This window comes from Doryrhamphus excisus, linkage group LG17, assembly GCF_037039965.1.
Source record: "Doryrhamphus excisus strain RoL-2023G ecotype Guam linkage group LG17, RoL_Dexc_Guam_v1.1, whole genome shotgun sequence".
NCBI classification, from domain to species: Eukaryota; Metazoa; Chordata; class Actinopteri; order Syngnathiformes; family Syngnathidae; genus Doryrhamphus; species Doryrhamphus excisus.
In genome coordinates this window covers 1,989,844-2,004,934 of record NC_136373.1, presented here as the reverse complement: position 1 = coordinate 2,004,934, position 15,091 = coordinate 1,989,844, and the positions used below count along the sequence as shown (strand labels likewise).

Here is a 15,091-nt window from a genome sequence, read left to right as displayed (position 1 = left end):
ATGCACGATCGTGCTTGCCAAAAAAAATGCACCGTGCAGTCATGAAATAAGTTTAAGATTGCGAGGTGGTTTTTATCCAACCTCTCCATCCCTGGAGGACGTCCCTGAGCTACTTTCTCCACTTCTCTTAGTGGAACATGGGGGTGGGGGGGGGGGGGTTATTACGGTTGTTGATATAAAGGTTGTTGTGTCCATTGTTGTCTCATTTCCAAGCCAAACCACCCAAAACAGACACACAAAAAAATAACAGTCAGTGACTGATGCACGATCGTTCCCGCCAAAAAAAATGCACCGTGCAGTCATGAAATAAGTTTAAGATTGCAAGGTGGTTTTTATCCAACCTCTCCATCCCTGGAGGACGTCCCTGAGCTACTTTCTCCACTTCTCTTAGTGGAACATGGGTGGGGGGGGGGGGTTATTACGGTTGTTGATATAAAGGTTGTTGTGTCCATTGTTGTCTCATTTCCAAGCCAAACCACCCAAAACAAACACACAAAAAAACAGTCAGTGACTGATGCATGATCGTGCCTGCAAAAAAATGCATCGTGCAGTCATGAAATAAGTTAGGTGGTTTGCAAGGTGGTTTTTATCCAACCTCTCCATCCTGTTCTCTCGCTCTCTCTTGATCTACCATCTGTCCCTCTACCTTGTCTCTCAACCCAACCATACAGACGGGCACCCTGCAGACATCGGGTTCTGTTCGGGGTTTCTTCCCAAGGTCTCAAGGGTTCTCTGTAACGTCTGAGAAGCGTGGTACCAGGTTCCTGGAGATAAATTCTGTCGTGAATCGTCGTGAAAAACAGGCAGTTACAAGCCAAGCTCTACCTACATTGCCCCGTATTCTACTGCGATTTGTCAAGTTACAGGTGAAATCTAACTGGAGGAGACAAGTCCTCGAAGTGCCTATAGCCTCTCAAGATGTACTCCAGCTTTGTAGCTCAGCGTGAACTGTGTGTGCTTTGACACGCATATTGTGTCCATGTTGTACTCATTTAGCCACGCCAGCTCCACTGCCAGATCCTTGGCAGCAGGCCCTAAAGGAAATAGAAAACAGTCTTCAAGTGTTTATCAAAATCTTAATTATACAACCCTTTTTGGGGTTGTTGTTCCTTTAAAAAAAAAAAAAAAAAGTTCTAACATGCTGCTTGCTTTAGATCTGTGAGAACTCTTGACTGTTGTGTGGAAGCGTGTCTGTCTGTGTGTTTTACCTGCCAGAATGAGTATTTATAGGTCCGGATTTGTTTACAGGTTGTGTCACAGCCAGTCACCGCATGCTAACATTTAGCATCTAGCATGTTCTGTTAAAAGGACAAGTAAAAACAATGCAAGATTCGGGTTTGTGATGTGTGGAGCATATGAATATTTTTGAAATATTTTGTTGTGAAACGATACTCTGACTCTTCTTTCGCTTGTTTGTCCCACAGGATGATGAAGAAGGGATCTGGGCATGATTTGACATCACTGTGGGAGCCTCGTGTACAAAGTGAGTACCCATATATTTATGTCTGCTACAGATGTTTTAATAAATCATTTATGGTAATGGTTTTATTTCATTTGAACATGCATCAGATTACAATTGAATGCATCACATAATCAGTTCCCAGTTCCACATGTCCAAAAGGAGTAGGAAGAAGCAAAGCTTATTAAATCCTACCCCTCCATCTGGTACTTTTACAATCAGTAACTGTTACATTTGTTCACTTCCTGCTTTCCATGATACAGTTTGCCCACACCAAAAGTATTAAAACCAACATTTTCATGGATGAGGAAGCCTAAGAAGGTAACCAAGACATGAGATGCAAATTTGATGGTAACTTTAAAGCAATCACTAACTGTTACATTTGTTCACTTCCTGCTTTCCATAATACAGTTTAGGTTTTTTTTTTTTTAATAATGTACCTCGTACTTTATGACCATTCAATGCCATAATGGGTACCATAGTAAGTGTCAATATAGTGATATATATAGCACATCATGACTGGTTCAAGACTCTTAATTGTTGTATTTAGCAAATTTATTTTATTTATTAATTCATAAATTTATTTCATAAATTTTTGTAAAAAATTTTTTTTTAGTTTTTAAATTTTTTTTTAAATTTCTTATTTTTTGTTACGTACCGAAGTAAGTACAAGGTGATATGAGCATCCAATGCCATAATGGGTACCATAGTAAGTGTCAATATAGTGATATATATAGCACATCATGACTGGTTCAAGACTCTTAATCGTTGTATTTAGCAAATTTATTTTATTTATTAATTCATAAATTTATTTTATAAATTTTTGTAAAAATTTTTTTTTGTTTATTAATTTTTTTTTAATTTCTTATTTTTTGTCACGTACCAAAGTACGAGGTGATATGAGCATCCAATGGCATAATGGGTACCATAGTAAGTGTTAATATAGTCATATAGTTCTTCCCTGAGATCATATTTACATTGGCCGAATTATGAATTTGAGTTGACTAAAGAACATTTAGAGATGCTTTCTGTTAAAGTTGACGTGCTGCTTGTTTAAAGCTGCTTTCCATTCATTGTGTGTACAGTTCTAAAGGTAACTGCGTGCTATTAGAACTAAATGTGGCAAGCGGCCTAATGTGGCTGTACCAGGGGTCCAGTGGTGATAAAAAAACGACACATGACACAAACCAGAGATGGACAAGTCTTTCTACCCCAAGCCTTCCATTTTTTTTTTTTTTAGCCATAGTAAAAAATTTTACCGCGCTCCCCCACCCCATTGTGTTCCCGTGTGTGGGGGGCGGTTAATTACAATACAACACTGAAGAGTCATGATGTTTTCTTTAAGACTGCAAGCTGAAAAGCATAAAATGAAGAATGCAGAGTCATAAAGGGTAATTCCTGTTGTGGGAGTTTTATATCGAAAGCCCCCCCATGGCCTCAGGATGCCTTTGAATGCAGACGTGCTGAAAGAGAGGGTCTGTTCAGGGAGAGGGTTATGCTTTGCTTGGAGCTAATACACGCGTGCTTAAAACAAAGAAACAGTCAAAAAGAAAAGATTTTTTAAAAGATTCAAGTCTGAGTATGCCTAAGAAGACCGGTGCTGATGTGTTTGTGGAAACTGGAGAAAAGAGCTCCCACGGTACAGTCATAGTTTCCGATGAATCCCATTAATTACCCCCAATAATCTACAGGTGGACCATCACAAGCGGATTGTCTCCGTGACTTAGTTGTTGTTCGCTTTTCCCCGATACTGCTTTTCGGATTAGCATTCTGTTAGCGTGTGTTGGTTGCAAATAGTTATTAGTCTACTTTGTAGCCGTTTTCTTCTTAAACGTACAGTAACCGGCACAGCCCATTTAGCCTATAATGTAGTCCATATGTGCCAAGAAGGCAGTAATGTCATGATTCACCGTCATAAAGGACCACACTGCTTCTATTCTCCCTCTCTTTCCGTCTCTCCATCTTTTTTCCATGCTGTTCTTTCCACCTCCGATTTTTGCTTAAACTGCTCTAATGTGTATTCCTTTAAGGCAGGGGTCTCAAACTCAATTTACCTGGGGGGGGCACTGGAGCTAGGGTCTGGGCAAGGCTGGGCTGCATCAGGTTTTCCAAAAAATAAACAAACAAAAAAACGCATTTATTAAAAACAGAAAAATATGCAAACTTTTTCAGTGCTTTGGTTCCGATTTTCTACAATAAAAGCTCTGATAAAATAATAATATTAATAATTAATAATTATAATAATTTTTTCTGGGTACATGATACCATACAGCATCCATATCAAACTTGCGCGGGTCGCACTAACATTAAACTTTCATATCAAGGCGGGGGCCTCAAACTAGTGTCCTGCGGGCCACATTTGGCCCGCGGGCTGTGTGTTTGAGACACATGCTAACTCGCAATCTAGAGAGCTAGCGACCTAAACGGTAGCCTTCAAGTTATTTTCTTTAAACTTAAATAGCCCAAAACTTACCACTTCCACACGGATAAGGAGGATAACTATTAACAGTTATTTAACCTTTAACATGAACATTAATCAAACGTAATAATTTTTTCCGGGTACATGATACCATACAGCATCCATATCAAACTTGCGCGGGTCGCACTAACATTAAACTTTCATATCAAGGCGGGTGTCCTGCGGGCCACATTTGGCCCGCGGGCCGTGTGTTTGAGACACATGCTAACTCGCAAACTAGAGAGCTAGTGACCTAAACGGTAGCTTTCAAGTTATTTCCTTTAAACTTAAATAGCCAAAAACTCACCAGTTCCACACAGATAGGGAGGATAACTATTAACAGTTATTTAACCTTTAACATGAACATTAATCAAACGTAATAATTTTTTCTGGGTACATGATACCATACAGCATCCATATCAAACAACATTAAACTTATATCATATCAAGGGGGCCTCAAAATAGTGTCCTGCGGGCCACAATTGCCCTGCGGGCCGTGTGTTTGAGACACATGCTAACTCGCAAACTAGAGAGCTAGTGACCTAAACGGTAGCCTTCGAGTTATTTCCTTTAAACTTAAATAGCCAAAAACTTACCACTTCCACACGGATAGGGAGGATAACTATTAACAGTTATTTAACCTTTAACATGAACATGAATCAAACGTAATAATTTTTTCTGGGTACATGATACCATACAGCATCCATATCAAACTTTCATATCAAGGCGGGGGCCTCAAACTAGTGTCCTGCGTGCCACATTTGGCCCGCGGACCGCTTGTTTGAGACCCCTGCTTTAAGGTAAACCTAGGACTGGCCTACTGCTTCGGGGTCTTGAATCAGATATACCGTTATTTTGTGTACACGTGTGTGCTCTAACGTGGATGTGTATTGGTTCTTCTTACCCCGGCCTAATACAATAAGCCAGGCACATTAGCCTTTAGCACAAAGTGGTGTTGCGGCTGCCGATATCAACGCAGCTCATCTATCCACTGCTGTTATTTTGGCAGTGCACGACTCCGGCACGGCTAACCGTGTATTAGCCACCCTTTATGGGGGAACAGATGGGAGCCATTTAGTGGTGTGTAGCTACAGCACAATAAGACCAGACTTAATCCCCATATCCTGTCCCTGAGTGAGCCCTCCTTAATATGAACAAACAGAGATGACAGCGCAGATAGCCAAATAGACGGACAAATAACCCCGGGCTTGTGGTCTGTGCGGACGTTAGAGTCTGTGCAGGTATTCATGCGTTATTTCACCGATGTTGTCTCGGCTACACTTTATATCCTACGTCAGGGGTCTAAAACTCAATTTACCTGGGGACCACCGGAGCTAGGTTCTGGGCGAAGTCGGGCCGCATCAGGTTTTCAAAAAAAAAACAACTAAACGCATTTATTAAAAACTGGAAATTTTGCTATACGCTACACTTTTTCAGTACTTTGGTTCCGGTTTTCCACACCAAAATATTCCACTGTTCTCAAATATCTTAATTTTTATTTTTCTATACACAAAATAAAATAAAAAAATAAACAAATTAAGAATAAAGACAATCAATCAATCAATCAGTAATAAATAAGTAAAATAATAATAAAACAGCAAATAAGAAAAACGTAAGAAACCATATAAAGTTGGTAGAGAAATTATTTTTTTCAGATTGAAATGTACAGTATTAACAATTATTTAACCTTTAACATGAACTTAATAATTTGACCCAATTAGCAAGTTAGCATCGTACTCAGTTCCGTCTGGGAGCAGCGTCGTAACTTTAACAACATGCTTTATCTTGACGTGTATTTTCCCGTTTGATTCCAAATCATTTCCTGCATTTATTTGTACCCGGCGTCATATAAGCCTTTAGCTTCATTGCTAATCCAAAGCAAAACAGGGCGGGGTAACAGTATGGGCGGGGCAAAATCATGTTCAATTGTGTCCGGTGTGCACGCAGCTTTAAGCTAAGTCATTTCAACATTAAACTTTGGTATCAAGGTGGGGGCCTCAAACTAGCGTCTGGCGGGCCGCATTTGGACCGCGGGCCGCGAGTTGGAGACCCATGTCCAACGTGAAGATGTTTGAATCGGTACGGTTGTTTTGATTATGCATTATGTTATGTCATTATGTTATGAATTTAAGGAACAAATTCATAGTATGTGTTTGAGCATACCTGGCAATAAACCATTTCTGATTCAGATTTAAACTTTGGTATCAAGGTGGGGGCCTCAAACTAGCACATTTGGCCCGCGGGCCGCGAGTTTGAGACCCCTGTCCTACGTGAAGATGTTTGAATCGGTACGGTTGTTTTCATGATGCATTATGTTATGTTATTATGTTATGAATCTTAGGAAAAACAGATTGTACTTCCGCAATAACAAACAAAAAAACAGACTGTTTACATATATTTATACTGTTTATTCTGGAAATTTTGTATTTCCATTTTTTTAATAGATGCGTCTGCACCTACTTCACCAAAACAAATTTGTAGTATGTGTTTGATCATACCTGGCAATAAACCATTTCTGGTTCTGATTCTGATTGGTACGATTGTTTTCATTATACATTATGTTTTGAATCAGTTTGGTTGTTTTCATTATGCATTATGTTTTGAATCAGTTTGGTTGTTTTCATTATGCATTATGTTTTGAATCAGTTTGGTTGTTTTCATTATACATTATGTTTTGAATCAGTTTGGTTGTTTCCATTATGCATTATGTTTTGAATCGGTTTGGTTGTTTCCATTATGCATTATGTTATGAATCGGTTCGGTTGTTTCCATTATGCATTATGTTTTGAATCGGTTCGGTTGTTTCCATTATGCATTATGTTTTGAATCGGTTCGGTTGTTTTCATTATGCATTATGTTATGAATCGGTTCGGTTGTTTCCATTATGCATTATGTTATGAATCGGTTCGGTTGTTTCCATTATGCATTATGTTTTGAATCGGTTTGGTTGTTTCCATTATGCATTATGTTTTGAATTGGTTCGGTTGTTTTCATTATGCATTATGTTATGAATTGGTACGGTTGTTTCCATGATGCATTATGTTATGAATCGGTTTGGTTGTTTCCATTATGCATTATGTTTTGAATCGGTTTGGTTGTTTCCATTATGCATTATGTTTTGAATCGGTTCGGTTGTTTCCATTATGCATTATGTTTTGAATCGGTTTGGTTGTTTCCATTATGCATTATGTTTTGAATCGGTTCGGTTGTTTCCATTATGCATTATGTTATGAATCGGTTCGGTTGTTTCCATTATGCATTATGTTTTGAATCGGTTCGGTTGTTTCCATTATGCATTATGTTTTGAATCGGTTCGGTTGTTTTCATTATGCATTATGTTATGAATCGGTTCGGTTGTTTCCATTATGCATTATGTTATGAATCGGTTCGGTTGTTTCCATTATGCATTATGTTATGAATCGGTTCGGTTGTTTCCATTATGCATTATGTTTTGAATCGGTTCGGTTGTTTCCATTATGCATTATGTTTTGAATCGGTTCGGTTGTTTTCATTATGCATTATGTTATGAATTGGTACGGTTGTTTCCATGATGCATTATGTTATGAATCGGTTTGGTTGTTTCCATTATGCATTATGTTTTGAATCGGTTTGGTTGTTTCCATTATGCATTATGTTTTGAATCGGTTCGGTTGTTTCCATTATGCATTATGTTTTGAATCGGTTTGGTTGTTTCCATTATGCATTATGTTTTGAATCGGTTCGGTTGTTTCCATTATGCATTATGTTATGAATCGGTTCGGTTGTTTCCATGATGCATTATGTTTTGAATCGGTTTGGTTGTTTCCATTATGCATTATGTTTTGAATCGGTACGGTTGTTTCCATTATGCATTATGTTTTGAATCGGTTTGGTTGTTTTCATTATGCATTATGTTTTGAATCGGTTCGGTTGTTTCCATTATGCATTATGTCACCAAGTACTGGACTTTGGTTGGTTTGTTGTTTACGAATGTCCTGCTGTCGAGGGTTTTTGGCGACCCTCTTGGCCTCCCAGACACCCCTCTCCTTTAATGAAATAAGAATGTCCTTTCGGGCCGAGAGCAAGCACACTAGAGAGAGGGCGGGGGGGGGGCAAGAGTGAACGTGGGGCCAAAAAGTGAAGCAGTGTGGGGGGAGGGAGGTCCACTGGAAACATTATGCTTTTATCCCACCGTGAAGTTATTTGTACTGAATGGGGCGAAAAGAAGCTGAGAGGCTTTTCCTGGTGGGGACAGAAACATATTGTATGTGTGTGTGTGTGTGTTGGGGGGGGGGGGGGGGGGCAGTGAGGGTTTGTTCCGGTTCGAACAAGCCAAAAGAAGATGGCTTTCATTTGCCCATGCTGTGTTTGTAATGAATGCAGCATTTGTGTGTCCGTATTGTGTACATCTGTAAGTATTCTACTCGTGTGTGTGCGCAGAAGAAAAGCCCCGAGTGGTTTTTCAGTGGGAAAGTGACTTGTCAGTTGCTGTTTAATATTCTGGAATGCAGGTTCGTTGGTTTCGAGGAAATTGTTTTTGCTCGTCTCGAGCTGGAAACTGATTGTCCCGGGCCTGGAAACTGGAAACTGGAAACTGGAAACCAAAGTCCAAGGTGCTCCTCGCTATCTGAACTGACCTCAAAGTCAACCAGTCAATTGACAGAACTTGGTTTTACATTCTGTAGGAGTTCTGTACCTTCAGAGGTTCGTCAGTCCATCATACATGGCAGCGCTCGATGCTGTCGACGCCGTGTTTTTCAACCTTTTTTTTACATTGGAAAAATCTTGTATCACACCACTAACCAAAAATGTTCGTCCATCAAAAAGTCTATCAGAGGAACAAGGCAGGTGACCAATATTACATTGCTCTGCCGGTCTGTTTTATTATAATAATTATAATAATAATAATAATAATAATAATAATAAAACAGCAAATAATAAAAACTTAAGAAACCACATATAGTTGGTGGGTAGACAAATTATTTTTTTCATATTAAAATGAACAAAGCATTATTAGAGCCCTGTAGACATGACAAAACACGACTATAGTCACATTTATACTTTTTTTTTATTTACAACATATTGCGCAACTGCACGGTCTTGAGACACATGCTAACTCGCAAACTACAGAGCTAGCGACCTAAACGGTAGCCCTTAAATAGCCAAAAACTTACCACTTCCACACGGATAGGGAGGATAACTATTAACAGTTATTTAACCTTTAACATGAACATTAATCAAACGTAATAATTTTTTCTGGGTACATGATACCATACAGCATCCATATCAAACTTGCGCGGGCCGCACTGACATTAAACTTTCATATCAAGGCGGGGGCCTCAAACTAGTGTCCTGCCGGCCACATTTGGCCCGCGGGCCGCGTGTTTGAGACACATGCTAAGTCGCAAACTAGAGAGCTAGCGACCTAAACGGGAGCCTTCAAGTTATTTCCTTTCAACTTAAATAGCCAAAAACTTACCACTTCCACACGGATAGGGAGGATAACTATTAACAGTTATTTAACCTTTAACATGAACATGAATCAAACGTAATAATTTTTTCCGGGTACATGATACCATACAGCATCCATATCAAACTTGCGCGGGCCGCACTAACATTAAACTTTCATATCAAACTAGTGTCCTGTCGGCCACATTTGGCCCGCGGGCCATGTGTTTGAGACACATGCTAACTCGCAAACTAGAGAGCTAGCGACCTAAACGGTAGCCTTCAAGTTATTTCCTTTCAACTTAAATAGCCAAAAACTTACCACTTCCACACGGATAGGGAGGATAACTATTAACAGTTATTTAACCTTTAACATGAACATTAATGAAACGTAATAATTTTTTTCCGAGTACATGATACCATACAGAAAAACACGCGGCCCGCGGGCCAAATGTGGCCCGCAGGACACTAGTTTGAGGCCCCCGCTTTAAGGTAAACCTTAATTATAAAAAGTGACGGTTTCTCAAGTTGTTTATCGTAAGAAAGCTGTCAGTTTTAGGTGGGTACAAATAAATCCTGCATGCTTTACAACCCAAAATACGGTAATTCCAGTCCTATGTTCAACCTCCAGTGACTGACATGTTTGTAAAAAAAAATCCCAGACTTGTGAGACCGTTGCTCATTTTCTGTTTCTAAGGATTACTCTGGAGTTATTATCTTAACCATGACAATCAGTCACGCGGCCTTAAAAGTAAGAAATAACTTAAACCCAAGCCTCAGTGGTATGTAATACTAACCGAGTGTTTTTCACATTTTTCTGAAGAGTAATTTCCTTTGTTTGGAGGGGCGAAGTACTTCCAGATCTATGACAGCATCGCAGTTGTAAGCATAGGCAACTGTCCATTTCTGATGACATGGGAAGGACAACAGAAAGGCTTTCATGCCAGGTACCTCATTTCAGTGTGGAGGTCTGTCTCAAACCGGGACCTGATACGGACCCTCAGATCAGCCTCCGACTTACGCAAAACAGAAAAGGGCCTTTATTAAGTTTTCTTCAGTTTGCTTCAATTTCGGTTTGTATCTAAAGTTACTTATGGTTTCCTTTTTGTCAAAGTTAATGAATAAATTAGTAAATCTGACAAATTGTCCTTGTTCAATAACCCCGATGGCAGTAGCTGCAATGCAAGACAACGCCACGCCATTCTTCCAAAATATCAACATGCTTAGTTCTTCCACCAGCTAAAGGTCTCTCCAGGTCTTGTCCCAAATCATTAGTTGGGAGCGTTGTTGCAGTTTTTCGAGAGCTTCCAACTTTTGAGGGGCAACACGCTGATTCCGAACGTTGTGGACCGTTTTTTTTTTTTTTCAAAATGGCACACTTCATCGCCGTGCTCAGGTTGCATTAGAGACCCATTTTTGATGTGCATGGCATTCCAAAAAAAAATCCACCGTACATCAAAATTTTGTGACATTTTTCTTCACATCTGGTAATGGTAATGGTTTTATTTCATTTGAACATGCATCAGATTACAATTGAGTGCATCCCATAATCAGTTCCCAGTTCCACATGTCCGAAAGGAGTAGGAAGAAGCAAAGCTTATTAAATTCTACCCCTTCATCTGGTACTTTTACAATCAGTAACTGTTACATTTGTTCACTTCCTGCTTTCCATAATACAGTTATTTTTTGTTTTTTAAATAATGTACCTCGTACTGAAGTACTAGGTGATATGACCATACAATGACATAATGGTTACCATAGTAACTGTCAATATAGCGTTTAACGTACTTATGGACTTATGTCTTTCAAATGAATTAAAACATATATTTGGGCGGCACGGCGGTCGAGTGGTTAGCGCGCAGACCTCACAGCTAGGAGACCAGGGTTCGATTCCACCCTCGGCCATCTTTGTGTGGAGTTTGCATGTTCTCCCCGTGCATGCGTGGGTTTTCTCCGGGTACTCCGGTTTCCTCCCACATTCCAAAAAAAAAACATGCTAGGTTAATTAGCGACTCTAAATTGTCCATAGGTATGAATGTGAGTGTGAATGGTTGTTTGGCTATATGTGCCCTGTGATTGGCTGGCCATCGTAGCATTCAATCGAGTTGATTTGTCATTGTCACTCTGGGAAGCTGTAGACAGACATAACCCAGACGTGTTCTCTTCAGGTAGACGAGATGGTCGAGGAACGATGGGATGGCAATGATAGGAGACAGGCAGGTTTACTGCTTTTGTTTGTGGCTTTCTTGAAGTTCCTTAAATATAGGGATGCTAACGCACTGATGTGTGTGGATGTTAAGGCAGTGTGTCGGTAAGCACCTTTTATTCGACCCACAACACTTATTACACAGGCTGAGACACGGCCACAGACAGTCCCTGCAAAGGGATTTATTACTCCTCTATGAACACAAGTATGTCTTACTTGCTTGAACTCATCACGCTGGATCCGTGTGGTGGATGACCTTGAGGACCAGTTTCGGTCTTTTCACAAAAAATCAAAAACTCTTGGTTTTGTAAGAATGAATTCACCAAAATTTACTTTGTTCCAAAGAAAATTCTGTCTAAATTGGTTTCTTGTATTTATTATGGGAATGTGTAGGTTTGATGTATTTCTTACCAATGATACATGACTGTATGTGAAATATTTGTACTGAACCACTGAACGCCACCTATGTCTGTCTGGGCATGCCTCGTGTGATCCAGTCAGTCTGTAAAATCTTTCATTTACTCCCAGTGTAAAACAATCTCATCCAACCCAAACTCATAAATCTATACCTAAACTTATTCTTCCCTTCCTATTTTTTCTTTGTTTTGGTTTTATTTCATTTGAACATGCATCAGATTACAATTGAATGCATCCCATAATCAGTTCCCAGTTCCACATGTCCAAAAGGAGTAGGAAGAAGCAAAGCTTATTAAATCCTACCCCTCCATGTGGTACTTTTACAATCGGTAACTGTTACATTTGTTCACTTCCTGCTTTCCATAATACAGTTTAAGGTTTTTTTTTGTTGTTTTTTGTTGTTGTTGTTTTTTTAATAATGTACCTCGTACTGAAGTATGAGGTGATATGACCATGCAATGACATAATTGGTACCATACCAATAAAATGAAATAAAATGAAATAAAATAAAATAAAAAAAATAAAATAAAATAAAATAAAATAACATAAAATAACATAAAATAAAATAAAATAACATAAAATAAAATAAAATAAAATAAACCTTAAACTGTATTATGGAAAGCAGGAAGTGAACAAATGTAACAGTTACTGATTGTAAAAGTACCAGATGGAGGGGTAGGATTTAATAAGCTTTGCTTCTTCCTACTCCTTTTGGACATGTGGAACTGGGAACTGATTATGGGATGCATTCAATTGTAATCGGATGCATGTTCAAATGAAATAAAACCATTACCATTAGCATCATGACTTATTATAGTCATATGACTCTTACAGTCGTGGTGTTGAGTCCAATATTAATAAAAAAAAAAAACTTTTCTGAGCTCTTACTATGTTGTGTGAGTGGCTTTGCAAAAGTGAGATGAAAAAAAAGAGAAGATGCTAGATAGAAAAAAAAAAAAAAACCCCGGCTGGATTACAAGTGTGTTTTGGAAGCTTATGGAGATACCTGCATACAAAAGCTCTACCCTGAGGAGATACCCACACCTGTAGAGTCGTGTTTGTGTTTGTGTGTGCGTGTCCACATCCATGGCGGGGTGACAAAATAGAGTTCAAACAATCACATCTTTTTTTTCACTTTGAACTTATTTTCCTCAGACACTCGACCTTCACTAACATATGCAACTAAAAGCACTACAAATACCCCACATTGTCAGGTCTCAGCTAAGACCGTTGTGGTTTTGATCACCCGGAAAGACCCCCTCAGGCTGCAAATTAGATGTAAGCCCTTCAGGATTCTAACCTGCTAACTTTAAAAATTATAAAGGAATTTGACTATTGGACTCTATTGTAGAATTGGAAGGGAAAACGAACAGGAATTTTACCGGTTTTGCCATCCGAGTGCCGAGTCAGCAGTGTTCACAGCTCCGGCTATCAACAACCCTTGGACTGCCACTCAACATTAGAGTGGACCGCTAATTAGGCCCCGTATAACAGTGGGTTGCACTTTATTTCTCACGCTAGCCTGACACTTTCCCGAAAGGTCATCCGTATGTAGGAAGCTTGTAAAAAGTTAAGGTGCTCTGTTGCCGTTTGTCAAAAAATGGCAACTCTGCTCCATAATGGATGTGGCGTTAGTTATGACCGCCGTCTTTTTCCTCGACGGAACTTCTGATGTGGTGTCGGTGACCTTTTTTTTTTTAAAGCTGCAAAATCTTTCATGACATCGGTTTTCAAAAAGTAGGTCGCAGGCGCCGTTGCTGCAGGGATCACATATGACGACGGCTGTAAAATGTTTTAAAGGCCCCAAGTCCTAAGGTTGCAGAATAAACTTCTCATTTAGACCTGAAACTGAAGACATTTATAAGCCCTTGAGTCTTTATGAAAGTAGTTCTAAGAGAGCTCGGTTTGTTTGGTTGTTGCTTTCAAACAGATGGTGCGATGCCTTGCCACCAAAAGTCACACATTCTAACATTTATGGAACATATTTGACTATTCTGGGTAGTCATTTTTTGGGTACTCGCATATCATTGAGGTTCCGTTTGTAGCTTCTCTAATTGGCACGAGTGGTAGCATCAAACCATCCACCTCTCATCCTATCCAAATAGTCCATCGGTATGAATGTGAACGTGAGGGACAGTCGTTCTAAAACAGGGGTCTCAAACTCAATTTACTTGGGGGCCACTGGAGCTAGGGTCTGGGCGAGACTGGGCCCCACATTAGGTTTTCCCAAAAAAAAAAACGTATTTATTAAAAGCAGAAAAATATTTAAACTTTTTTTAGTGCTTTGGTTCCGATTTTCTACAATAAAAGCTCTGATAAAACATTCCACTGTTCTCAAATATCTTAATTTTTATTTTTCTGCACAAAATAACATGAAAAATAAACCAATCAAGAATAAAGAAAATCAATCAATTAGTAATAAATAAATATAATAATAATAATAAAACAGCAAATAATAAAAACTTAATAAACCACATATAGTTGGTGGGTAGACAAATTATTTTTTTCAGATTAAAATGAACAAAGCATTATTAGAGCCCTGTAGACATGACAAAACACGACTATAGTCACATTTATACTCTTTTTATTTACAACATATTGCGCAACTGCAGGGTCTTGAGACACATGCTAACTCGCAAACTAGACAACTAGCCACCTAAACGGTAGCCTTCAAGTTATTTCCTTTAAACTTAAATAGCCAAAAACTTACCACTTCCACACGGATAGGGAGGATAACTATTAACAGTTATTTAACCTTTAACATGAACATGAATCAAACGTAATAATTTTTTCTGGGTACATGATACCATACAGCATCCATATCAAACTTGCACGGGCCGCACTAACATTAAACTTTTTATATCAAGGCGGGGGCCTCAAACTAGTGTCCTGCGGGCCACATTTGGCCCACGTGCCGCGTGTTTGAGACCCCTGTTCTAAAAGGAGATTGAGTTCAATTCATCAACAACAGTTCAACAACAGCAAAAGGCGGGGTACACCCTGGACTGGTCGCCAGCCAATCACAGGGCACATATAGACAAACAACCATTCACACTCACATTCATACCTATGGACAATTTGGAGTGGCTAATTAACCTAGCATGTTTTTTTTGGAATGTGGGAG

The 15,091-nt window shown here is 39.2% G+C and overlaps 1 protein-coding gene across 2 annotated transcripts in view; it reads left to right on the top strand.

The window, feature by feature from the left end:
- The window catches only part of LOC131136511 (ERC protein 2-like), a 127,933-nt gene that overhangs the window by 81,651 nt on the left and 31,191 nt on the right, over positions 1 to 15,091 (top strand). For both annotated transcript variants that reach the window (XR_009131749.2, XM_078798250.1), the window contains one exon: positions 1,425 to 1,483. Coding sequence is in view for 1 of the 2 variants with exons in the window: in XM_078798250.1 (XP_078654376.1) it covers positions 1,425 to 1,451 (27 nt within the window). In the remaining variant the exon portion in view is untranslated. The remainder of the gene's footprint in view (positions 1 to 1,424; positions 1,484 to 15,091) is intronic.